The following is a 27,374-nucleotide window of genomic DNA, read 5'->3' as shown; positions in this document are numbered from 1 at the left end:
GGTGAGGCCAAGAGAGCCAACAATCCCCACAGGTTTGGCTGAGCTCAAGAAGGAGCAACAGTCCCTCAGGTGACGGGTGAGCCCAAGAGCGGCAACAACCCCAGGGTGAGCCAATATGTCAACAATCCCTTTATCATGGATTAAGACGACCGGGTCTAAGAGGGCCCCATTGGTCAATTCGGCATAGCAATGCCTAAAGCTATCTCTTAGCCAGCATGTCTCACGGGATATTGAGATGTTTCACCCACACTCCTTGGCTGAAGCAATCTCTTTAGCACTAAATAGTGAAAAGAAACTTAGGGGTAATCGCATGAAGCAAGAGCATCAAAATTTTAATCAAGGCAAGAGGCCTGCTTCGTCTTTTATAAGTGACAGGTATAATAAATTCAAGCATCCCTTCTTTAAAAGAGAGGAAGTACAACCACACTCTTGGGAGGACAAGAAAGCAAAGGTCGTCAATAACAGTCAAGGCAACCACAACGGTTTTAACAGTCAAGGCGCTCATCCTAACTTCAAGAAGACCAACGGCACTTCCAACCAAAGGGCCGAGGACCGCTTGAAGAGGGTAAAGTGCTTCAATTATCATCGCCTAGGACATTATGCAGACAAATTCCCAATGAAGAAAGAAGAAAAAGTTCAAGTCAACATGGTCGAAGATGAGCCTATCCTAGAAGAAGAAGCGGATTTGGAAGACAACGATGACTACGATGATGATTACGATCCAAACTATGAGGGTAATGACGATCAACCGAATGAAGGTAACCTTAAACCCTCATCCATTTCACCTTACACTCTTTTAAAAATCAAAGGCATCATGCAAGGAAAAGAAGTGAGTATTTTGTTTGATGATGGAAGTAGCCATGATTTTATTTCGAATTGCATTGCTAAATCTCTTAATCTACCTCTTACATCATCTGGATACAAAGTTAAGACTGCTTTCAATAACCAAAAGTACAATTGCATTCAACAAGTGGAAAACTTAAAGATTTCAATTGAGAACTCTCAAGAGCGTACTTTTCTTGTTGCTCCATTGCATGGGATAGATATCATCTTAGGAATGCCATTTCGTCATGAATTAAATCCTAAGATTGATTATAGCAATTGTTCTCTTACTTTCATGTATGAAGGTCATCAATTTTGTTTACATACTGCATTTGAAAGTGATCAACCATTACTATCTCACAATCAAGCTAAAAGGGCCATTCGCAAACGAGATAAAGCATTTCTTGTGTACATTAATGAAATATATGCTGCACAAGAATCACATTGTAATGATGCACAAAAAGAGTTTCTTGCTCAATTTCAAGAGTGTTTTATGCACGATTTACCGCTGGTTTACCTATGTCTCGACCTGAGGACCATAGCATAGAGACCATTCATGGTAGCGCACCCCCTTGTCGAGCTCCCTATCGCATAAATCCTCTTGAACAACAAGAGATTAAGTCTCAAGTTCAAGAGCTACTCAACCAAGGGCTCATAAGACCAAGTAGTTCACCATATGGGGCACCCATTCTCCTTGTCAAAAAGAAGAATGGTACATACCGCATGTGTATAGACTACCGCGCATTGAATAAGATCACTATCAAGAATAGGTTTCCTATTCCACGTATAGATGATCTATTGGACAAGCTTAAGGGGGCCACCACTTTTAGCAAGATGGATCTAAAATCGGGATATCACCAAGTGAGAATGACTAGTGAGGATATTTATAAGATTGCGTTTCGTACACAAACCGGTCATTATGAATTCCTTGTCATGCCGTTTGGCTTGACAAATGCACCGGCCACCTTCACAAGGATGATGAATAGGATCTTCATAGATCACCAAGACTTTGTTATAGTGTTCTTTGATGATATACTAGTCTTTAGTAAATCCGAAGAGGAACACAAGAAACATCTTGCTAAAGTGTTCCAATTACTCAAGGAAAATCAACTTTATCTTAACCCAGAGAAAAGTATGTTTTTCCAACAAGAAATTGAATACCTAGGTCACATAGTATCTAAGGAAGGGATAAAGGTTGACCTAAAGAAGATACAAGCTATCAATTCATGGCCAAGACCCAAAAACTTGCATGAACTTCGTTCTTTTCTTGGTTTATGTAGTTTCTACAGGAAATTTGTGCGCAATTTTTCATATAAAGCTCACTATCTCACCTTGTTGCTAAAGAGGAATACACCTTACACATGGACTAAAGTGCAGGATCAGTCTTTTCAAGCACTTAAATACGCTTTAACACATGCACCAGTACTCCAATTACCTGATTTTAATCATCCCTTCTTTGTGGTTGTTACTGATGCTATTGGAAAAGGTTTGGGTGTTGTTTTAATGCAGGATAACCATCCACTTGCTTATGAAAGCACGAAATTTAGACCAGCACAGGTTAAGTATAGCACTTATGATAAGGAATTCTCTGATGTAGTCCATGCACTTAAAATTTGGAAGCATTATTTGATGGGTACTGACTTTGTTATAAAAACTGTTCATCAAAGTTTAAAACATTTATTCTCACAGCCATTGATTTCAAATAGGCATATTAAGTGGGCCGCATTTATTCAAAGTTTTCAACCAATTCTTCAATAGGATCTTGGTCAGATGCTTTGAGTAGAAAGCCAACTCTTAATCACCTACTATCGGTCATTCATGGTATTTCATTTGAATCTATGCGTGACACTTATGCACTTTATGATGATTTTAAGCATTTTTGGACTCAAATGAATCAACCCAATGCACAATCAATTGTTGATTACTCTATTCAAGACAAATTTCTCTATTTTCAAAAGAAATTGTGCATCTCTAAACCATTTCAAAACCCTCTCATAGAGAAATTGCTTAATCCACCTTATGCGGGCCATAGAGGTGTAGCAGCCACATTTCAAAATCTATCTCGTGACTTCTTTTGGCCTCTTATGAAACAAGATGTCAAATCCTTTGTTGCTGAATGTTTGATTTGTCAAAAGGTTAAGTCTACCATAAGCAAGAAGTTAGGGTTACTCCATCCACTCCCTATTCCCGAGAGACCTTGGGAACATATTTTTGTTACGTTGTTTCCTCTAACGATGCATAAGCATGACATGATTTGGACCATCATAGATCGTTTTAGCAAACAGGATTATTTCATTCCTTGTAATAAGAAATTGTCTGCACCTCAAGCTGCTAACTTATTTTTGAAGCATGTGTTCACTCACCATCGGTTACCTAAGGTAATAGTATCTGATAGAGATTCCACGTTTTGTAGTGCATTTTGGCAAACTTTATTCTCTAATCTAGGTACTACCTTAGACTATTCTACTACATTCCATCCACAATCCAATGGTCAGAGTGAGATCACTAATCGCACAATCATTGATTTGCTCAAAGCTTATGTTCATACACAACCAAAAAGGTGGGATGACTACATACACATTTTGCAATTTGCATACAATAACACCACTCATTCTACTACTAGAAAAGCACCTTTTGAAATAATATATGGTCACACACTCCCTACACTTGTTACACGATTATCAAATACTATTCCTGCTGCTACTAACAATTTAACTATTGATTTTGATAAAATTTATGCTGATGTTCATGTTGCCATTTCCCACTCACAAGAATTGTTTACTCGTCAAGCTAATAAGCACAGGAAGCCTTATCTTTTTAAGACAGGAGATTATGTGATGCTTCACATTTAAAAGCGTCGTATCAAAAGTGTTGGCACTAACCCCTTTGTGAAGCTAGCACCACGATTTTATGGACCTTTCAAAGTCATTCACAAAATTAATGATGTTGCATATCGTCTTGAATTGCCTAATCATTGGAAGATACATAATTCTTTTCATATTAGTCTCTTGAAACCTTTTAAGGGTACTGTTCCATCTCATCCTGTATATGATGAAGCTCCTCAATTGGTGGATCAAGAGGAACAACTACTCCCTGATGCTATAGTAGACCATGAGACTACCACCACACGTGTTGGTTCTATGTATAACCATTATCTTGTGACTTTTAAGAGCCATCCTAGAGAAGATGCTAAATGGTTTCCCTAAACATTTTTTCGTACTTATCCCGAACTTCTGGACTCTTATAATCACACACTAGATAGTTGTGAGTGAAGCAACTGAGGACAGTTGCTATCCTGGGTAGGAGGGATGTTACGGTGTGTCTGTACCCTCCTAGTGTGTAACATCCATGGTTAATGGGCGCTATACTCTTATGGATAGCTGGATTGAATTGATCGATTTACTGTCTATTGTTGGTGTATTAAATACTAATTGTGTGTGATGGACAATTGTAGGTTGGAGAGAGTGATAATGAAGTGAAGGGCAGGATCGCGAGAACACATTTTGGACGGCTTACTAGCGGCCGAGATTACCCTGATTTTTATTATGACTATGGTTAATAGTCACTTGTAAATAAATACCCTAAGAGGGTGCACTTGTAAATAGCCTTGAGATAAACAAATAAGACATACAATAAAAATAGGAGCTTTCTTTTGGGATAAAAGCTCCTTCTTGTAAATAAAGAAGTCCCTTGTCGTGCACCCTAGTTTTGGCACAAAGGGCACCCTTTAATATATAAATACTCAAGATGGAAAGGGTGCCGCCATTTGGAGGGGGAGATTGAACCCATTCTTATGTTGATGCTTTTATTTGATCTTTACCCTATGTTACACTCTATGCATGGAGATTTCAATTGTTATGCTTGATCTTTGTGCAATCTTGTGTAAGTTTGTGCGTACTTGAGGGATCTTGTCCCTTTCAAAGTTAGTGAACTTAGAGTTTCCTAGAGAACTATGTAAATTTAATAGTATGAATTTTCTTACTCAGAAATTACCTCCTTGGAGTTTTTCTCTCCCGGAAGGTTGACATACCCGAATTTGAGTAAGAAATGCAAGTTTCTCTTCCAAACTATTGTGGATAAGGAGAAAGAATGTAAGTGGAATTAGCACGAAAGGAAAAAATGTGAAAACTTTCCACTCTAGGAGCACCCAATGGAGAAGAGAGAATGTAAGAAATTTAGCAAGTCCTCAAAAGAGGGGTAAAACGCATTTTTAGCACATTCTCAGCCAATCAAACAAATAACTACAAGAAGAGAGGCGCCTCTTGTTGCTAAAATGAGCCCTACATAGTCACCTGGCCCTCTAGAGGCTAAAATAAGCCCTACACAATCACCTGGCCCCCTAGAGGCTATATAAAGACCCCCTACCTACATCATTGCCTAACCCATATGGAAGAGAAATCTTGTTTGGCAACCTCTATTTAATCATTTTTGCTAGTAGGAAAACGTAATTTATCATTTTTCGCTAGTAGAATATGTCATTTTTCTCTTTTATTTATTCAAACTAGAGATTCTTTACTCTAGAAACATAAATACTCACTCCTCTTTACATGGATTATATATATATTTATTTATTTATTTTTTGAAAAAATGCTTAATTACATTTTTAATTGAGAAGGTAGTGTCGTTATAATGATGAAATTTTGGGAAATCTAATTAAAGAGTTACTTTAGAAAATTGAGTAGGGGACTAGGAGAAGATAAATAGATGTGTAATTATGGAATTTAAAATTCTAAAATTAGTGAAAAAATAACATAGAATTTATGGGGAAATTAAGTAAACACTTAATTAAGCTAAGAGGATTTGTTAATCACTTCCTCTCACTTAGTATAACCTAGGATAATTTTCCCCTTAATTTGTGAATTAAGAGTATAGAGAATTTTCTAATTTAATGAGTTTTTAAGAATAAATTTATTAGGGAAATTATTTAGAAGAGTTGGAAAATTATGAAATTTGGAACTGAGGCCTCTTAACACCTATAATATTGATTTGCTCCTTGGTGCTCAATATTGAAATAGACATAAGCTAGCTTGATCTCTATGTCCTTCTTCTCTTGTAATGAATTGATTCACTTGAGCCTTAGATTTGTCACCTTGATTTGCTTTAGGATTATATCTCACTATTTGAGATCCAACATTAGACTCTGACTTTCATTACCCTTGAATGCTCCTTGCGGTCCTCTAAATCCACCTATTTTTTAATGTGCTATTACTAGAAGTTCCTTTGGGAAAGATTCATAAAATTCTAGAAGCTAGAGGATTAGTTCGATCTGAGAAGCCTTTATTGGGGTTAGGTTCTTGGTTAAAGTTCTTGTTAGGGTCCCAAGAGTTGTGAACATTTGAAGGATTTAGGTTTGAGGGTTGACGTAGATTAGGGTTTGGAGGACAATCTCTATCACAATGTCTTGGATCAAGACAATTAAGGCACAAATTCTCTCTGAAGGCCTTCTCTTTAAGGAAAATAGGTAGCTAACTTATCTCCCATTGAGGATTAGATTTGAAGCTGGAATGATTCCACTTAACATCCCAATTTGGTAGAGGTTCCTCCTTGCACTTCTTGGTTAAATTCACTTCTTACTCCATTGGCTTCCCACCATCCAATACGTCTATGAAAGTAGCCAATCAAAGAGATTGCAAATGAGAATTCAATGGAGGGTTCAAAGCTATAATGAATCTAGCCACCTTGACTTCTTAAGTCATTCTTGGAGGTGCATATTGCAATAAGATGAGGAAGTGATGATAATATCCCTCCAAATCATTAGGGGAACTTTGAGGTCATTTTTTTGCCTTTTAGCATGTAGAGAGAGAGTGCTCTTAGCCAATGAGAGGAAAGCTTACGCTATGGAATCTTTCTTTTTGAAAATAAGAAGTGCATTTCTTTTGCTAATTTTATTTAGGGGCAAATTTGTGAAAGGGTCTTTTTCATGTCAGAAGCTCACCTTTTTTCTCCTCTAGCTCTTCCTTTTTCACCCCCAAACCATCATGACAAATGTCGAGATCAGCCTTCTCTCTTCACGAGGCCACCTACTTTCTTTAGAGCCAAAAGCCCCCCCCCGCCTCTTTCTCGCCATTTTGAATTTTGTTGTTCCCCCTTCTCCTTCTCTTGCTCATTCTTCTTCTTCATTTTTTGGCTATAGAAAACTATGCCAGATCTAAACGTCCTAGTACCTCCATTGAATATATATCCACATATAATACATTTGATATGCAGGAGGGTAGATGGATTCCTATTACCATAGCTAAGGGTAGTTGGATAACTATGCAACAAAACAGGAGAAAGAAACAGGTAACCACCAATCCATTCATTACGTGTTGGAAAGGAAGAGTGAAGGATTTTAGACACGGCTCAAACATGAAGACAATCAAAGAGGTGCTGGTACAACATGTTTTTATGCATACCATCTTCAACCAAATACCTGGGATCTTCCTTTACACAAGCCTAACTATAAGTTCTCTTTGCATGTTAAAACTGAAGTTAGATTTATGATTTTATAGATTTATAGCATTTAGCTTTTGATTTTGTAGATTTATATCCCTCCAACTTAGAGGAATGGCAGCCAGTGGAGTGTATTGTTGATATTATTGATGTTTTTCATGCCTCTGTTGGAGAGGAACTCTATAAAGGAAGAACAAGAGGGTCCCTTGCAAAGAATGGTGTGTTCTTTTATGACCATTTCTATGTCTCTCCTAACTCACAAGGATCATGGGGTTCTTTGACCAAGCTTCCACTTCCTGATTTTGGGTGTGAGGAGTGGCCTTTACCAAATTCTAGCACAAGTGAGTGCTATAGATGTAAGCTATTCAATGAACTTCAGAGATGTATGAAACCTAATATTGCCAGTAAACAGAGCAAAATTGTCCTCTTCATGCCTATCCTTGTGTTTGTAGACTTCTTCTCTAATATGCAAGCTAGAAGGTGTAAAACTTTGTTCTTAGTGAGAAGCTTACAAGCAAAAAATGTTCTTCAGTTTGTTGATGAAGGCTGGGACACAAAAGTAGTTAGTGGAATCACATGTAAGGTGCATCAAGAGTCAATTTCTTGCAAGTATATGATTGCTACACAAAACTTCATTATGACTTTTTATTATAGTAGATGGCACCATGTGGGTGGTGTCCTAATAACTCTAGACCAAGACATGGAAGATTTTGGCGTGAATCCAGTCATTGATCTTGATTTGTGACTCAACAATGAAGTTATCACTATTTTAAAGATAAGGGCCATGTGTACATTGCAACAAGTGAGACAGAATCTTCTAAATGAAGAAATTGAATCGCCAAAGTCATTTGCTTTCAAAGTGGATGACAAAAAGGCAAGTTTTTTTGACACTAACATTAATGTTCTTAACATTTCATACTAGCATGCATATCTTCTTACTTTACACTCTTTGCAGGTCTCTAAAAGGAGTGAAAGGAATATAAGATGCAAAGAAATCCAAAATGCTGCTGTTTAAGTAATTAGGTAAAAGAAACATGGAAACATAATCAGATTGATTTCTTCAAAGACTTACATATCAAATTACTTTGAATTATATTTACAAGTGCAAACTTTTGTTTGCCTTTTATGTAGGAGATTACATATCTCGGATTAAGAAGGTTGCTAGAGATTACTATCAAGGATTTACAAAATGCTGGAGATATACAAAAAACTTCCACCTAAATGTAACCCAAAAGGGAAAATGGATGTACAAAGTATTTTTTTAATGAGAAGAGTCAATCTATTTCTTGTGTCTTGGACTCATCCTGGTAGAGGCAGGTATTGGCTTTGAAGGGGTGCTTGGTGGTGTTCTCTCTTCTGCCTTTCTTGCTTTCTTCTTTTGCTTCACCTTCTTATCCTTCTTCTCCTCCTCTTTCTTCTCCTCTTGTTGTTGTTTCTTCTCCTCCTCCTCTTCTTTGTCCTCCTCCTTCTCTTCCCTCTCCTCTTCTTTGTCCTCCTCCTTCTCTTCTTTCTTCTCCGCTTCTTTCTCTTCCTTCTTCTCTTCTTTCTCCTCCTTCTTCTCTTCATTGTCCTCCTCCTTCTCTTCTTTCTCCTTCTTCTTCTCTTCTTTCTCTTTCACCTCTTCTTTCTCCTCCTCCTCTTCTTTCTCCTTCTCCTTCTCCTCTTCTTTCTCTTTTTGCTTCTTCTTTCTCCTTCTGCTCCTCCTCCTTCTCCTCCTTCTGCTCTTCCACTTTCTTCTCTCTAGCCTTTCTGGATTTCCTTGGAGTCCTTGGCTTCTTAGGAGTAGGGACCTTCTCCTTCTCATCCTACTTCTTGGAGATCCTCGCTGCCGTCCCTTCTCTTTTGCTCTTTCTCTTCTTAGATGGTTTTTTCTCTTCTTCTGGCTCCTGTAGAGGAAAATTATTCACAATCAACATTACAATGATTCTGGCTCTTACAAGCCAGACTTGTGTATCATTGTAACAATCCAAGGAAAACTAGCCAAAACAAGAAAAGGGGGTTAGAAAGTAAAAGGGTTGTAAAAATAAGTGTAGAATTTTTTTGCATTACAAAAGAGGTGGATTGAAATACTCACTTTTATATTCTTCTGTTCATTGTCATAAATGAACTTAATCATCCTCTCAGCATTTATAACAACCCTCCCTCCATCCACATGAGTGGGAGTCAGATTGGATTGGACAGTGCATGAATAAGGAGAAATTAGACTACTCTTAAGAAAGGCAGAAAACCATGATTGTATAACATAACTAAGAGATCAAGGTACCTTGATTTGGTGATGTTCAACTGTAGATAAGATTGGAGGCATTGGTGGACAACTCTCTAGAAGCTGCATGAATCTCATTGCACATCTATACAAAACACTTTTATATTCTTCTGTTCATTGTCATAAATGAACTTAATCATCCTCTCAGCATTTATAACAACCCTCCATCCACATGAGTGGGAGTCAGATTGGATTGGACACTACATGAATAAGGAGAAATTAGACTACTCTTAAGAAAGGAAGAAAACCATGATTGTATAACATAACTAAGAGATCAAGGTACCTTGATTTGGTGATACTCAACTGTAGATAAGATTGGAGGCATTGGTGGACAACTCTTCAGAAGCTACATGAATCTCATTGCACATCTATACAAAACAAAACAATCAATGTATTAGAAATTAGTGGTTGACCTAATATAGTATTTGAGGTAACCATAGTGAAGGTTTTATGAAATTGCTTATAGTTTTGCTATACCATGTGATCCTCTCATAGAATTGAGATAAAAACATTTCTTGTCAACTATGTCTATGATAATAAGACTCCAATGGCTTCCGTAAATCATTATTATTTGTAAATGTTAGACTCCAATGGCTTTTGGAAAATCTATATCAGTCTTGTAATTACAGAAGCTCTGGTTAAAAGGACTTACCCTTCATTATAGGGCAGTAAGACCACTTCAAGGGTCTCCATATCAATTTTGGCCACCCAGTGCTTAAATGAAGCAACCTTAGTGTCCATCCTCCTAAGATACACTGATATGGAGGGATCAATAACCTCCACCTTTTGTTGCACTCCCAGCTGGAAACTATGCATCAATACCCTTCAAGAACATAGACATTCAAATAAGATGGGATTTTGATATTGTGAAATAAAAGAATAAAAATATTTAGCATAAGACTTCTCCTACCTCAATGATGCTAGCACAATGGTGTCATTTATCTCCCTCTTGATGTCCCTAAGTAGTGTCAGGCACTCATGGTCCAAGACAATGTAGTCCTCTCTCTTCACAATATCATCTGGAGGGAAGGCAACTACAAGGAATCCATCTGCATCAACTTTGGTGAAAAGTACCTTCATTTCCTGCTCCAGGTAAGCTAGCTGCTCTTCACTCTCCTCCATTGCCTTTCTCTCTTCTTCCATCCCCCTCCTTGCATCTTGCTTAGGTTTTCCTCTTATGTCCCCCTTCCTCATCTTTGTACTTGACCTCCTCCTCATTGGAATTTTTATCCTCTGGCTTTGGTTTCCTCCATGGAGGTATATTCAATATGTTGAAGGTCTTTTCATCCCTGAATGGTATGGGCTCAAGAAATTTACTAAATCTATACATCAGTCCTCTAAGGACAACCATGTCCTTATCCATGAGAGTGACTTTGTGAGCATGGGCAACACAAATGTAAGAGTCCTGGAAAAACTCAATGATGAAATCTTCAGCTGCCTCCTGGAGACAATCAAGGGCTGATCTCTACCATCTCATGGAAATACTCCTCTGGTCACAAATCTGCCTACATAGCCTTTGGAAAGGTAGCCTTGGTATTGCAAGGTTCAATGCTTTCACTGTCCTCCTTATCTCGCTAAGGGAGGTGACATACTGTTTGAACTTTTGCTTTGTCATGGGTGGCTTCTTCTTTTCCTGGCTCTAACCCTTGTATATCTTGGCTGGTATGCCTCTAGGGTCAACCTTTTCCTTCCTTGCAGTTTGCTTGGTTCTAGCCATAACAAAGAAGTGTTGATGAGCTATGTGAAATCAGTTCACAAGGAGATAGAGGTGCCCTTCCTAATTTTCACACCTTATCAATGTGAAAGACTATATCTAAAAGCAAAGGAGGTAAAGAATAGCAATGTAAGTGGCAAAGCTTAGCCTTGGGGAAGAAAAATTTCCATTGATGAGCAGTGCTAAATTTGTGTAAAGAAAATGGCGAGCCTTCTTCTAAATTCGCGTAGCTCGTGAATGGGCAAAAATATGTTATTTAGTGGGTGTGGGCTGGGGAATAGGTTGAATATGGGCCTTGCTAAGCAATGAGGGTGAAAAACAGACAGTTGATGAGCTGTGTGAATTCAATAGTGAACAAGGGTGGAGTGTCCTTCTTAATTCACGTAGCTCATCAATGAGAAATAGTATGGTTTTTAGAGGGTGTGAGTTGGACTTGCTTGGCAATAAGTGTGAATCAGGATATGTTGATGAGCTACGCGAATTCAATGGAGAAGGTGGGGGGAGTGTCCTTCTAAAATCGCATAGCTCATCAATAGGTGTGTGTGCAATGTATGTGTATAGGCAAGAAAATGGAATTCGAAATAGGAAGGTATGGGTTGGAATGGAGAGAATATAAAGTAATATTGCCCTTCTCCTCGCCTTTTTATAGGTGAGAAATGTGATCGTTGCCTCACACATGTGGCGCCTTGGGAAATGTGCTACACACGTGTGAGGCAACGGTCACATTTCTCACCTATAAAAAGGAAAAGGATTTTATGATGACACTTTACATTCTGCATCATTCATATCTTGCCCATTTTCATCCACAATAACACTCCACACACACACACATACACCTCCTGGCCTTTCAGGCATATGAATCTCTATTGACGAGCTGCAGGAATTCTTCAAATAGCTTTTTTGAGCTTCCCTTCTATTTTTGCGCGGCCCATCAATAGTTAACTACCAAGATTTCATGCCCATTAGCTTTCAGTATTCCAATTACACCCAAGATTTCATGCCCATTAGCCTTCAGTATTCCAATTACAACCCTTAAAGCATATTTTTTTACCATTGTTGAGCTGCGTGAATTCTTCATATAGCTTTTTTGAGCTTCCCTTCTATTTTCGCGCAACTCATCAATAGTTAACTACTAAGACCTTTTCCAAGATTTCATGCCCATAATCCTTACGTATTCCAATTACACCTCTTATAGCATATTTTTTTACCATCGTTGAGCTATTCGAATTCCTCATATACCTCTTTTTACCTTCCCTTCCATTTTCGTGCAGCTCAATAATATCTACCTTTCCTCAAGATTTACAAGGATGAGTAAGAGTAAGCTCTCATTTGCAGATCTAGAGGTTGAGGATGTTGAAGATGCTCCAGAGGTCAAAGTTTTTGAATTCCTTATGAGTACTGGAAATGTATCTAAATTGTCAACAGATGTTCAACACACCAATGGACCTCAATTCTCTCCTTCAATCCCTTTCAAATAGGTTCATGGATTTGTTAGAGGTATTTCTCCTCTTCACAAGGGATCATAGTGTGAGAAATGCGGGATCTAGAGCATGGCAAAACCGGAAGCTATGGAGGATGAAATGAGAAGTGTGGACTCATGATGGAGAAGACAAGGACACTGTTTGTTACACAAGTGAATTAGGTTCCAAGATTGAGACTTAGACTCATAAACACAATCTTGTGTATGTGGACAATGACATTGACACTTCACTGAAAAGAAAAGAGTACTATCATTGCATTAAGAAAGGAAGCAAGTACAATGCTTTATAGGAAAGTAGGAAACTGCAGTAGGCACCATTGTGCATATGGGATAAGTTAGCCTGCATATTCTTGACCCTGAGACTCCATACAAAGAGGCTGTTTGAGTGTGATTGCTGATTCTCAATACCCCTCCTCAATCACAACTAGAAAAGGCACAAAGTGTGTAGAGGCTGTAATGAGAACCACCTACAAAGTGTGGGCATACCACAGACATGGCAAAACACCAGAGGCTGTCACAAAAAAGCTAAGTGTGGGTACCATAAACATGGTGGACATCCAGAGGCTGTAACAGGGGCCTCACAAAGTGTACAGGGATTGTAATGCCAAGTTACATAAGGAGTTTACAAAGCTTATGGCAGGAAGCATTAGGGCAAGGAAGTACAAGGCTTTTAAAACAGTCTATCAGAATTATGAGAGTACAAGGACTGATGAGTCTTGTCCTTCCGATCCTGGTGGTCTTCATCTTCATCTTCTTCTTCCTTTGCTCCATTTTCTTCTTCTTCTTTGACTGCGACTAGATAGGCCTTTTGGGATCTCTTTCTTGCGTGGCAGAACTTCTCGGTGTGTCCGGTCCTTTTGCAGAAGTCACAGAAGAGCTGATCCTTCTTGCCTTTGTACTTGTTGCCAACATATAATGCATGCTCATCTCTAGAGGTACTTGGTTCTTTAGTTTTTAGCTTTTTTTCTTCTTCTAACAGTGATGCTTGGATATCAACAAGTTCAGGATTTGGCATGTTGATTAAAGTTGTTGATACATTATTATATTCAGGAGGCAAGCTCTTAAGTAGAACACCGATGCAAACATCTTCATCCATTTTAATGTTGATTCCTGCAAGTTGGGTTAGGAGTCCTTCCATGTAATTAAGATGTGTGGCAAGTGATGTGCTGGACTTCATTTCAAGCCTGAAGAACTCAATTAGGAGAACATACTTTGATGGTTTAGATTGTGCACCGAACAGGGTGTAAAGTCTTTTCCATGTATCCTGTGAGGTCTCACAGTTATCCACATGATGGATATAACTGTCGTCTAGCTCCAGTTTGATAATGGCCTGTGCTCTGTCATCATTCTTTTGCCAAGTAGTTGCAAGGTCCGCGTCCCGAGGTTTCTTCTCTTTGCCATTTGTGATGGCCCAGAGACCCTTCTTCATCAGGATGAGCTTGATGCGGGTTTGCCAAGTGTGGAACCCGACTCCTTTGAATCGAGCATTTGGAGAGTCTTTGCCCATGTTAGACTTACGGGAACAGTAGCAAATCAACTTCAGACTTACTAGATTTGAGCAACAAAAGAATTGGTTGAGAGACACAAGTGCTAAAAAACACTAACTGAGTGTCAATGAATACCAAATCTGCAAAAATCTTTTACTCTTTTAAAATCCAAGTGATCTTCCCCTTCTTGATTTGATGCTGATACCTTCAGATCTGAGTGACAATATTTTAATGAACTTTAGAGAGCATTGCTCAATGATTAAAATCACTGTTGATAACTTCAGTAAGAGAAACAGTGAAAAATGTCAGAATTTTGAAGCTTTGGCTATGGTGGAATTAGGGTTTCTGAGACAGGGGCCTGGTTTTTTTCAGTTTGCAGGAGCTACACTTGATCATTTTCAAAAATTTTTACATGCCTAGGAAGCTGACTTCATGGGCTACCAAAGCCCTATCATAATCGTCAAGATTGTGGCCTGTATGAAGCACGCAGACACGTCGAACAGAAGCAGGCGCAGTTCTGACAGGATTCCGCGATTTCCGCAATGCTGGAGCCAGGGCGCAGTAATGCAGTCAATTTTTGTGCCAGGATGAAGCGCCTTGAGCAGAGGAACAACTCCCTAGAAGAAATCGTGGGCTGAAATGGCCTGGTTGAAGAGTTATGGAAGCTCCAAGTAAGGTAAGTCATGTCTGGCTATGGCAGACACAGAGTAGAGATTGAGGATTTTCACAATGCTGAGCTCCAAATGGTCCAATGTCCTGGATTGATGTGATACAGGGAAGCTTTGTGAGTTGGGGAATACTTTTCCAGAAGGAAGCTTCAAGAGATTTGACGTGTGGAGTGAGATATAAGCAGCTCAATCTGACAGGGTGCTGCTGGCTATGGAAGCTTCAGTGAGAGTAGAGTTGGGAGATGAAGTCATGAGCTAACATTGAGCTAGACTTAGGTTGAAAGGATTCAAGAGAGGCTAGACAAGCAATGCCATGCCCAACTGGGCTCTGATACCATGTGAGAAATGCGGGATCTAGAGCATGGCAAAACCGAAAGCTATGGAGGATGAAATGAGAAGTGTGGACTCATGATGGAGAAGACAAGGACACTGTTTGTTACACAAGTGAATTAGGTTCCAAGATTGAGACTTGGACTCATAAACACAATCTTGTGTATGTGGACAATGACATTGACACTTCACTGAAAAGAAAAGAGTACTATCATTGCATTAAGAAAGAAAGCAAGTACAATGCTTTATAGGAAAGTAGGAAACTGTAGTAGGCACCATTGTGCATATGGGATAAGTTAGCGTGCATATTCTTGACCCTGAGACTCCATACAAAGAGGCTGTTTGAGTGTGATTGCTGATTCTCAACACATAGGGTTGACAATTATGTCCACTTCTCCGATGTTGTTGAGGCAAGCTATATCTCTAAGTCATCTTCCTGTCCCCACAAGTGGAATCTCCTTGAAAATGATTTCAAGAGGATATTGGAGAAATGTGAGTGGCATGTCAATGGTAATTACGAGATTCTAGAAAAGGATATGGCACTTCTTGTATTCTTTCAATGGATATCAGAGAGTCTTCCCAAATCTGAAGCAAAGGGAGAGGTAGAGACAGCTGATGTTGAGGCACAGGAGGTTGATGATGCAGCTGAGGAGCTTCAAAAGGAATAGGAAGAGAGGAGAACTTGGAGGGTTTTTGATATTGCAAAATTCAAGACCCATAATTTAACCAAGGTTGAGCAGAATATCAATGATGATGATATCGACTTGGAAAACCCTTTGCAGGCTATTCCAACATTTCCAAGCTACAGAATCAACAACAAAGATTATGTCCTGCTCAATGACATACAACATCTTTATGACTTGAGGGAAGACTATTATTTAGCCATCCTTGCAAAGTGGGGCCAAAATGATAGAGGCTTTATAGATAGTTCAATAGATCCCATCTCTACATTGTATACCCAGGGTGATAATTTTATTGGATAAAGCTACAGTAGGGCAATATTTCACAGATCTTTGAGTGCCTTATGAAAGCAAAGGCCTTCCATTAGAAGAGGAATTTCAAGAAATTCAAAGGAGACAAATATTCAAGATATGGGATTTGAAAATGCTAAGGAAATAGTGCCACAAGAGACTCAACCAAAGAACTCAATAAATCTTCACTCAACTGAGCTGATAGAAAATGATGAAAATCCATAGGTATAAGTTGTATTTGATATTTTTTCACATGAAGGATTGAAACAAAGTATCTAAATTAAGATTTTTATTTTTGTAGATTGACATTGAAGACCCAAATAAGTTCTTGGGGAGAGCAAAAGGTTCAAGGCCCATGGCACAGGCAGAAATCAAAGCTTGGGTCACTACATAGGTGACATAAATACATATACAGTTATAATTTACCACAACAAATTTAGCACAAATCCAGGAGTTCCATTTCTAGCTTTGCAGGCCCTCTCAAGGGTTGTTGGATCTCAACCCTTGCATAGGGGAGTGGAAAAAATAATACTTGTAGAGAAGCAGGAAGCTATTAGGGTCTTTGGCTATATGCCTAGTGTTGTAGCCTCTAGGGTAGCATACTATGCTACTCTAGGTGCATATGTCCTTGCACATATAGGTAGTGAAGAGAATATGAAAAATCTAGTGGGATATAGGAAACAAGAGCTTTTGAAGTGCAGAGGATCGATAGAGTGGGAGATTAAAGACAGCACCAAAGAAGAGCAAGGAAATCCATCATCAAGTCAAGCTCTGCCTTGAAGTCCATCTTTTGCCTCCTTTGCTTAGTTTCAAGCCATTGTAAAAACTTTTCTCTTGCATCTAACCTCCTATATGCTCTCTGTCTATTTTCAGTAAATTTGTATAGTCCTTGTTGTATCTGAGCTCTCATATAACACTTTGACCTCCTTTGACTTTGTTTTATGCCAGTATTGTCTGTAAAACCATTGGAAGACTTCTAATAGATTGTTTGCTTTGTTTTTTCCACCACCATGTCTTGTGTGTCTGAAATATCTGGATCTTGCTTGATAATGGGACTTCTCCATGCCTTGAGTTGACCAGATAGATAAACTTCCATATTCTTTCACAAACCAGGGAGTATGATTGTAAAGTATATGCTGTAAACCAGGGAGTAAGATTCGGAAGAAGCATGGAGTCACTTGATTGAATCATAAAATAAAATTGAAATTATTCATTTTATAAGTAATCAAAGGTAAAGTAGGAAAATACATCTCATGTAGTGTGTAAAGTGCTGACCACTCCATGCTTCTATCATGGATTTTTTGAACTTATTGAGCTACCTCTTATACTCAGACAGGTCCCCCTCTTACCAAAATGACTTATCGCAGAAGAAAAATATTGTGTCTAATGCCTTCCACAGTGCTGCCTTCCTATTACGGGCCTGGCCATCATCACCATGATCTTTTATTGCATTGTGTAGTGATTTCCACTGATTCCACTTGATGTTGGATCCACCTGTTCTTGAGCTAATCTTTCCTATTTCTCCATGGAATCCTAGAAATCTCCTTGCCTTCACACCACCAATAGAGGGATTTCTAGGAATAGCATTTACTAAATAGAACAAAAGGGCAAGGTACAAGAAAGAGCCTCTGAACGGATCAAGACTCAAAAAGGTTCATCCATAAAGCCAAAGCATAGTAACGAAGAAATGGATGAGAAAGTCATTAATCAACACACAACCTGGATCTACATATATGTGGATCCCCAAAGGCAAAGCTTCTCCACCCAGAAATAACGTTAAACGCTTGTAAGAAACACTCCTCTTCAAGGGAGGGCTTTCAATCGAAGAAAAGAGCACAAGAAGGACAATGGATGCCAAAAACAAAGGTCTTTCGCACTTGCAGGGACATGGCATGGGTGCCCACAACTTTTTTAATGGCCTCTTGTCTAGCAGATAATGGTTGGAGCTTCCATGTAAAGCCTATATAGAGATGCACTAGCTTTTCTATAACCCTACAAAGGGCATGTAATGTGCATATATGAACATGTGTAAGAGGAATATCAAGAATTGCTTGGAGCCCATTGTCCTTTACATGTCTGTCAATGGGTTTTGCTCCTATTTGAAGACTTACATTCCCCAGCTGCTACTACTGCAGACATACAGTACAAACATTTGCCCCCTTTGACACATTATACATAAATTTCAAAGTCTTTAAATCACCTGCCATATGCCACTCCACCTTGTATCTCCCAAAACCCTCAACATACAATTCTTCTCCTACTTGCTAGACTTTGATAACCTCTGGTATAGTTGTGTGATGGAAATCCCAATGCAGTATGTTGAAATCCTCAGAATCCACCTCAAAAGCCCCAAGCCACCAAAATATGCTGCTTTGTCTGAACACTAAAGTGCTTTGGATCCTTTTTCAAGAATAAATCACCTTTTGTTAAAAGAGCTCTATTCATAAGAGTTATTGAAACCCTTTCAAGCTTTCTAGACTTCAGAATCTCAGACTCATTTAGCTTGATCACAAACTTTGCAACCCCATTGGCCTCTTCATGGGAAAAGTCATAAAATTTAATCATAGCTCTTTGTAAAGTAAGAAGATCAAAGAATATATTATTGAATTCATCAAATTTAAGGTCTTTTTTCTTACCAACATAAGTATCTGTGATATGGAAGGGCTTCCCCAGCATCTCCATAACCTTATTATTAATAGATTAACAAACCTATCTAATTGATGATGGCTTTGGCAACAAAGAGGCTTTCAGCTTCTTCTCCTTCAGTTCTTTGGACTTCCCCTGGCTCCAAACAAGAACTTTTCAAGAAAGTATTTAGACACACTGCTTCTTTGCCTTCTTGAACATTTCTCCTCCATTATATTCCCAACTAGCATTGGAGGAAGGACATCATATAGTGTTGTGATGCTCTAAGCACGTCTTTCTATTCCTTATATGGTTGGAGTAATAACCTACAAAGAACAACATAAATACTACATTAGAAACAAAAATATTGACCTAAAAAGAACCACCAAATTAAATAAAATAATCTATTTAAACCATGAAGAGAGAAATGTCATTACCTTACTGCTTATATCTGTTTGCCACAACCTCCACCTCCACGCTTTAGATTCTCTATATTCTTGAGTCTTCTTTGCCTTTGTTGATATCCAAGCTTTGTTTGTTTTCTCCTTACTGTATTCAAGCTTTTCTCAAGACCCATAATCTTCTCCTTGCACTCTACAAGTTGTTGACACAATGAGTCCTTCTATTAATTTAGCAAGTGACTTTCCAATCTTAAGATATATCTCTCAGCTGGAAGATTCTGTGTATAGCCAAGAAGCCCACCATAACCATCGCCAACAAACCGCATCAATGATGAACTATTAAAAAATGGGGGGCTAGTTTTTCTAATAGGATCTATGGGATACAAGCCACCATCTGCCCATTAATCTAAATTCTTACTCTATTGCAATCACAAGGTATGTAGTGCAGACCTTGGGACAGTATAAACTTTACTCCTTTTATGAAGAGGCTCATATTCTCTTTCTAGCTCAATGTGAAGATGATAAAGGGCCCTTTTGCTAGAGTTCTCTTCTCTTTCCACCATACTAATAGCAAGTTTGCAGGTTTGAGAGAACAAAGAAGAAGATGGGCTGAATAGGTGAAATTTTAAAAATCTCATGGGGAGCAAAGAAGAAGAGAGAGAGAGAGAGAGAGAGAGAGAGAGAGAGAGAGGAAAGTTTGAATTTCGAGAGAGGAGGGAAAAAGATCTTGGAATGTTTTGATGTGACACAAGATCTTTGATGTTTTGAATTTAGAGAGAGCATTAAATGGCCGAAAAGCTGACAAACCAAGGATCTCACTAGTAAAAATTCAAGGATTTACCCCTCTAAAAATATAATGTTATTATAACTTTCTATTTCTTTATTTCCATTTGATTTTCTCTCTCTAGTATTTCTTACAGGGCAAAAAAATGACCTCAAAGTTCCCCTAATGCACAATTTCCTTTAGCACAATCCAAAAATTTGTTGATTTACTCTACTACATACGCCCTATTCTGATAATTCTTCTTCAACTATGTCTTGATATCCTCAATGGGAGATAAGTTAGCTACCTATTTTCCTTAAAGAGAAGGTCTTCAGAGAGGATTTGTGCCTTAATTGTCTTGATCCCAAACATTGTGCTAAAGATTGTCCACCAAACCCTAATCTACGTCAACCCTCAAACCTAAATCTTTTGAATGTTCACAACTCTTAGGACCCTGACAGGAACTTTAACCAAGAACCTAAACCCAATAAAGGCTTCTCAAATCAAACTAATCCTCTAGCTTCTCAAATTTTATGAATCTTTCCCAAAGGAACTTCTAGCAATAGCACATCAAAAAATAGGTGGTGTTTAATGTAGAGATGATTTCGGAGTGGAGTAGAGCATTTGTGCCAATGCTAACTATTGGTACCTTACGCCCCACGATCTCATTAGAAATCAATCTCACATTAATCCAGTAGACACGACATTTTTCGATGATCGTAGGTAGATTGTACAAACAAGGGAGAGATAAAGTTCTTAGACTTTGCATAGAAAGAGAGGAAGCTGTTTCGTATCTGGAGCAAGCTCACATAGCAATAGGAAACATTCATGTGGCTCCTGAATAAACCTTCAAAAGAATAGACTGAATGGGTGTCTACTACTGGCCTACCATGAAAAGATATGTGTATAACTTTGTTAGAGAATGCTCATGCTAGATGGGGCCAAGCCCTGTGGAATTGAATTGCGTCACTCTCTTTCAAATGTCTACTATCACACCGAAATGGGCAGAGTCATTAGTAGAATTCTTGTCTACTAACGTCTTCCCAGAGAAAATGAGTAAGTTACGACAACGATGCCTACAAAAACAGGCTCAAGATTTATGTATCATTGCCAACCAACTCTATTTCAGAGGAAAAGACGGTATGTTGAGAATATGTGTGACATAAAATGAATACTTGAGAGTGCTTTACTATGCTAATTCAAGTATCTCGGGAGGTAATTTCTCAGCAGATGTGATAGCTAAAGCAATAATGCACTCTGAATTATGGTGGCCAACCGTTTTCTATGATGCCAATGAATACATGAAACGATGTGACGAATGTCAAAGATATAACGCACCAATACGAAGAGATGAGATGCCTTTGAGACCAATGATGGGAGCACAAGCGTTTGCCAAATGGGGCATTGATTTTGTAGGACCAATAGACCCCCCAGTAGCTCGCACACATGCTCAGTACATCATTGTTGCGACAGACTATGTAGTGAAGTAGGTAGAAGCTAAGGCTACGTAAAAGAATGATGCCCACACCACAGCAAAGTTCTTGTATGAATATGTGTTCACAAGATACGGTCTACCAATTGAGATTATGAGTGATCGAGGCTCGCATTTCTTGAACAAAGTAATTGAAAATTTACTAAGTGAATTCATGGTGATTCACAAGAAGCTTGGCATTTTATCACCCATAAGCCAATGGCCAAGTTGAAAGCACCAACAAGATACTTGGAGCTGTATTGACAAAGATTGTAAGTGGATCAAAGAGTGATTGGGAGTTGAAGCTACATTCAGCCATATGGGCATATAGAGTAGCCTACAAAACGATGATCAAAACAACACCATTTAACATGATGTACGGCCTCGAAGCAATATATCCCATGGAATTTCTAATTCCTACTTTATGAGTGGCCAAGGAGTTGAATTGGACTGGACACGAACTGTCTATGAGACTTGAAAGACTCGATGAAACTAGACTGGTCGTGGTAGGAGGGATGTATGCATTGAAAAGACAGTAGAAGAAGTTCCACGATAGTCACATCATCAACAAAGATTTTAAACTAGGCGATCTTGTTCTGGTTTATACTCTTAAACAATTTTAAGCCAAAGTCACTAAGAGAGGACGAGGTCTGTATGTGATCTCAAGACTATCTTCAAGTGGGGCAGTTAAATTATCGACCTTGGATAGAGAAGAAATGCCCAATTGGATCAATGGATGTCGTATTAAGAAATATTACACTCCGTTTCACACAAGCAGAATTGGACAGATTGCATAATGCTAAGTGGCAACAAGAGAAGAAGAAACTTGTGGTAGATATGGCTCAAGAAGAGGCCAAAGAACGAGCTAGAAAGAACAAGTTGAGAGGAGTGATTCCATTAGCAAATGGAATCTCTAAGCAGAATAAGTTTACTATGGTTGAGGAGGACGAACTTGAAACATCACATGATGAGACACCTCTACCATTCATTGCTGTACAAATTGGCATTGAAAGAATACAAACTTATGCGTTTATTGATTTTGGAGTAGATGGAAACACCATCTCCTACGAATTGTTCCAGAAGTTAATGAATGTGAGCCTCAAAGAAACTAAAGCGATGTTTAAAGCTTTCATAGTTCATACGACCAAAGTGCATGGAGTATGTGATTCATTGTTGTATGTCAGTGAACTAATTTGCAGGGATAAGTTCTTTGTCACCCAAGTTGGAATACAGGACGTTCCAATTATACTAGGAAGGATATGGCAACGAAAACACAACTGCTTCTCCAATTGGGGAAAAATATTGATTCATTGTCAGAGTGCCGACAAACAGGTTGTGGATACCACTAAGGGAGCCAGATGAAGCTTATGTAGTAGCAGTCAAAGAGATTGCTAACACAAAGGAACACTCCCAAGTGGACTCTCTTCGCATACAGGAAAATCCTAAAGCAAAAGCACCACAAATATCTCCATCAGCACCACTACGAACCAACAAGAGTCAAAGAAAAACCACACAGAGGTGGGTTCGAAAAGGTGAAGAGTTGTCCACGCCTACACCAACAAACACAGGTGAAAAGTCTACCACAGAAAACAAAACAGCAAGGTACAAGAAAGATCCTTCGAATGGACCAAAGCTCAAAAAGGTTCTTCCCCAAAGTGGCAAACCCAAGTAACCAAGCAATGGTTAAAGAAGTCATTGATAATAAGACAACCATGATCCACATACAGATGGATCCCCAAAAGCAAAGCTTCTCAACCCATGGGAAAATCTAAACAAGTGCTCGGACGCTTGTGGAAAAGGTTGGTCTTCAAGAAGGAGCCTTCAGTCAAAGAAGAGTGCACAAGAAGGACAATGGGTGCCAAAAACAAAGGTCTTTCGCACTTGTGGAGGCATGGCATAGGTGCCCAAAGAACAACTTAAAGCGTCCTTAACAAACAAGACAAAACAGATCGAATTGACAACAAGGAGCAATCGATCCAAACATCTACGATAATCTGGACAAGTCTGGCGCAAAAAGATAATAGACGAGAGTAATCAAACGCAGGTATATTCTCCAAGATATACAAAACAGGTACAACAGGATCGCAAACCAAAGGATTCATTGCCAAAGCCATCAGAGATACAACCAGAATCCAAGAAATCCAAGATGGTATGGCAACCAAAGCATAAAGCAATCTTCGAACCATCAAAACATGTACATTAATTGACAAAAGAGGTTACAAAAGCCAACAAACACATGCGCTTTAGAGCTTTGGACTTATAACTCAAGTTGTTTGGGTTCTCGTCAGTGCTCCTACCCAGCAAAAATGGTTGGAATTGGTAAGAACATAATAAGGCTACGAAAAGCTAGCCACAATTCCAAGAACCATAAGAAGTCGCAAAGCAGTGAATTTTTCTTCAATAGATCAACTGTAAAATATTACACGGCGCAGCGAACAGAATCTGAGAAAGAGATAGAGAGTACACAACAGATAAGAGGAGAATCAGTAAATTCTTTAACTTCAAACAACTGATACAAAGATGGCTCTGTCCACCCGTGCGCTTCCACTGAGTGAAGCTTAGATGGCGATCTAGACAGAAGATAGGTGAAGAGTTTAAGGCTAGCTGGAACAACAACTCTGACTGGGTGAAAGATTAGTGAATGATGGCCGCGAAGGGGTTTAGCTTTTATAGCCCGCGAAGGTCGTTAGGTCGGCCTGCTGACCGACCTACCATATGAGCCTCCACTAGTCGGCCAAGGAATATTCCAGGGAATATTCCCTTTACCATCGGGCCGGGGGCGCTGCCCCCGGACCCCCGCCAGGGGGGCCGCTGGCCCCCCTGGGACCCCCCAGCCAGGGGCCGCTTCCGCGGCCCCCGGACCCCACAATAGGGGCCCCTTTTAACTCCCTTACCACGCAACTCAATGCAATGTGCCTCGAGTTGCTACCAGCTTAACCACTCCGTCTAACCCAAAGATTAGACCCACAACAGTCACCTTTTTGCCATCCGGTCACATAGACCTCATCTGATATACAAGTCAGGACTCAACCAATGTCCGGGCTCACATTTGGCTTCTCCTCATAATGGGGGCCTTACAACTTTGAGCACCATGGATCATTGGTAGCACCTAATGAGGGTGGGGGCATTGATCATATCTAACACCCCCCCTCAATGTCCACCCATAGATGAACTATCTCCTCGGCCCAATGCCGAGTCTCTGAAGATGAACTTGAAGCAGATCCTTCGTAAGTGCTTTGGTGAAGATATCTGCTCCATTCTCCTCTGTTGGACAGTAGACCAATTCCACTATCCCATCCTCCATCAAATCACGCACATAGTGATACTGGATCTCTATATGTTTGGTGCGTGCATGAAACACTGGATTTTTGGCAATGGCGATGCAACTCTGATTGTCACATCTCAGCACAGTTGGTTCTTCATCCTGCACTCCCATATGCCATAGAATCCTTCTCAACCATACGGCCTCACATGCAGCAAAACAAGCTGCCTTGTACTCTGCTTCGGTAGAAGACAATGCCACTGTTGGTTGCTTCTTACTAATCCAAGAAAAAATTCCTGAACCCAAAGAGAAACAATAACCAGAAACTGACTTCCTGGAATCAATGTCTCCTGCCCAATCTGAGTCACAGTTCCCCACAAGAGAAGTTCCGAAACTGTATGTGATACCATAGTCAAGAGTTCTCTTCAAGTATCTGAGCACCCGCATCCCAGCCTTCCAATGACTCTCATGAGGTTTGTTTGAGAACCTGCTCAAAACACCAACAGCAAAACTGATATCTGGTCTGGTGTTACACAAGTAGATTAGACTGCCGACCAACCTCCTATACCTCCCAATGTCTGCTAGTGCTGATGTATCCTCAACGGATAACTTTACATTCACCTCCATAGGTGTAGCTATCTCCTTGCACTCGGTCATGCCAAATGCCTTCAAGATCTCCCATGCATACTTCTTCTGAGAGATGAAGATCTTTCCTGGCTCTTGCCAGACTTCAATCCCCAAACAATAGTGCAGCAAGCCCAAGTCTGTCATTTCAAACTCAGAACTCAAAGCCTTTCGAGTTTGGTTGATCATATCTTCATAGTCACCTGTAATAAGAAGGTCGTCCACATATAGGACAATCACTACAGACTTTTTACCATCCCTGTAAACATACAAGTTAGCATCTGAGGCACATCTTTTGAAGTTTAGGTTTAAAAAGAACCTATCTATCCGCTGGTACCATGCTCTGGGGGCTTGTTTCAGCCCATACAATGCCTTCTTCAGTTTACACACTTTGTTCTCAGAATGGGGGGCCTCAAACCCTGGTGGCTGAGCCACGTACACCTCCTCCTTGAGGTCACCATTTAAGAACGCTGACTTAACATCCATTTGGTACACTGGCCACTTCTTGTGGGCAGCCACTGCAAGTACCGTGCGAATAGTGGTCATTCTGGCAGTTGGGGCAAATGACTCTTGAAAATCAAACCCTTCAACTTGTGAAAATCCTTGGGCAACTAGTCTAGCTTTGTACTTTTCTAAGGTACCATCAGCCTTGTACTTTACCTTCCAGATCCACTTGGTGCCAATAATCTTCCGCTTTGCTGGCCGATCCACTAGCTCCCAAGTGTCATTCTTCATTATGCTGTCATACTCCGCCTGCATAGCAGCCTTCCATGATGGATCTGCAAGTGCTTCTTCTAAGTCAGTTGGCTCCTTTACTTGTCTCATAATCTCAACCATCAAGGCCATGTTGACTATGTGAGCAGAAGCCCTCCTTTGCTCCTCTATTCTTTGAGACCTCCTTGGTCCGTCTGCCTTCTCCTCAACAGATGCAGGCATAGGATTATTGTGGTCATAGAGCTGCTTCACCCAGCGCGGCAATGGCTTTTCCGGTGGGGTGATGTCAGGTTGGTGAACTTTTTCCTCATCATCTGAAGATGATGCTTCCTCCTCCTTAAGGATAGGGATAGCTCTCGGGACAGGTTCATAGTGGACTACTTCTTCGCTTGATGATAAAGTGGAAGACCTTGCCTTCTCCTCCTCCACTGTATGCGGCTCCTCCTTGAACACCACATCACGGCTCGCGATGATCTTCTTTGCCTCTTGGTCATATAACTTGTAAGCCTTCTGCTCATCACTATAACCCAAGAAGATACATTTTCTGCTTTTTGGTTGTAACTTGTTTCTCTTCTCATCTGGAACATGTGTATAACATTCACATCCAAAAATTCTGAAATGTGAAACAGATGGTTTCTTACCAGTGTAAGCCTCATGAGGTGTTTTTCCCTTGAGAGCCTTTGTGTAGCTCCGATTTAGAATGTAGACTGCAGTATTAACAGCTTCAGCCCAAAAATGGTTAGGCAATCCCTTGCCCTTTAGCATGCATCTTGCCATCTCCACAATGGTACGATTCCTGCGTTCCACAACACCATTCTGCTGAGGTGTGTGAGGCGTCGTCAATTGACGCTTGATCCCTTTGCTCTTGCAAAAGCCTTCAAACTCCTTTGAGTTGAACTCACCACCACCATCTGTTCTAAATTTCTTCACACTTTTCCCTATTTCATTCTCAACAAGTATTAGCCATTCTTTAAACTTACCAAAAGCTTGAGCCTTATCACGAAGGAAGTACACCCACATCTTCCTACTGTAGTCGTCGACAATCAACATAAAATAAGAAGATCCCCCCAAGGCCTGTGTAGGCATCTTACCACACAAGTCAGCATGCACCAACTCTAGAGGAGCATGTGCTCTATTCTTGCTTTCTTGTGGAAATGCCTTTCTCTGTTGCTTGCCCATCATACAAGCTTCACATGGTTCCTTCAATTCAGTTATTGTAGGTAGGTGAGCAACCATACCTTGCTTTTGCATCTCCTTCAATACTGCAAATCCGATGTGTCCAAACCTTTCATGCCAAAGCTTACTTGTGCCCACTCCAGCGGTGGCTGTAAGAGCACTTAGCTCATA

General features: G+C 39.8%; 1 protein-coding gene and 1 pseudogene across 1 annotated transcript; one reads left to right on the top strand and one right to left on the bottom strand.

The window, feature by feature from the left end:
* Positions 1-646: 646 nt before the first annotated feature.
* Positions 647-8,269, top strand: LOC148023389 (uncharacterized; annotated as a pseudogene).
* Positions 8,270-10,679: 2,410 nt separating this feature from the next.
* LOC148023388 (uncharacterized) lies at positions 10,680-18,849 on the bottom strand. The gene is made up of 6 exons (XM_087695394.1): positions 18,526-18,849; positions 18,343-18,431; positions 18,045-18,243; positions 17,421-17,482; positions 17,091-17,304; positions 10,680-10,958 (listed from the first exon to the last, which is right to left on the bottom strand). Exons 1-6 carry the CDS (start codon positions 18,847-18,849, stop codon positions 10,680-10,682), a joined length of 1,167 nt encoding a protein of 388 aa, XP_087551520.1.
* Between the last annotated feature and the right edge of the window lie 8,525 nt (positions 18,850-27,374).

This window comes from Lygodium microphyllum, chromosome 16 (assembly GCF_053477565.2).
Source record: "Lygodium microphyllum isolate KBCC chromosome 16, Lygodium_microphyllum_v1.1.10, whole genome shotgun sequence".
NCBI classification, from domain to species: domain Eukaryota; kingdom Viridiplantae; phylum Streptophyta; class Polypodiopsida; order Schizaeales; family Lygodiaceae; genus Lygodium; species Lygodium microphyllum.
The sequence above is the reverse complement of the archived record's forward strand: the minus strand, read 5'-3'. Positions and strand labels throughout refer to the sequence as shown.

Excerpts from the sequence above, each read along its gene's own strand:
- LOC148023388 (XM_087695394.1), bottom strand. The coding sequence starts at position 18,849 with ATGGAGATGCTGGGGAAGCCCTTCCATATCACAGATACTTATGTTGGT. Across the intron at positions 18,432-18,525 it reads AGACAAAGCAGCATATTTTG|CAAGTAGGAGAAGAATTGTA; the intron begins GTGGCTTGGGGC and ends ATCAAAGTCTAG. Across the intron at positions 17,483-18,044 it reads CCCATGCCATGTCCCTGCAA|CTCAATAAGTTCAAAAAATC; the intron begins GTGCGAAAGACC and ends TATAAGAGGTAG.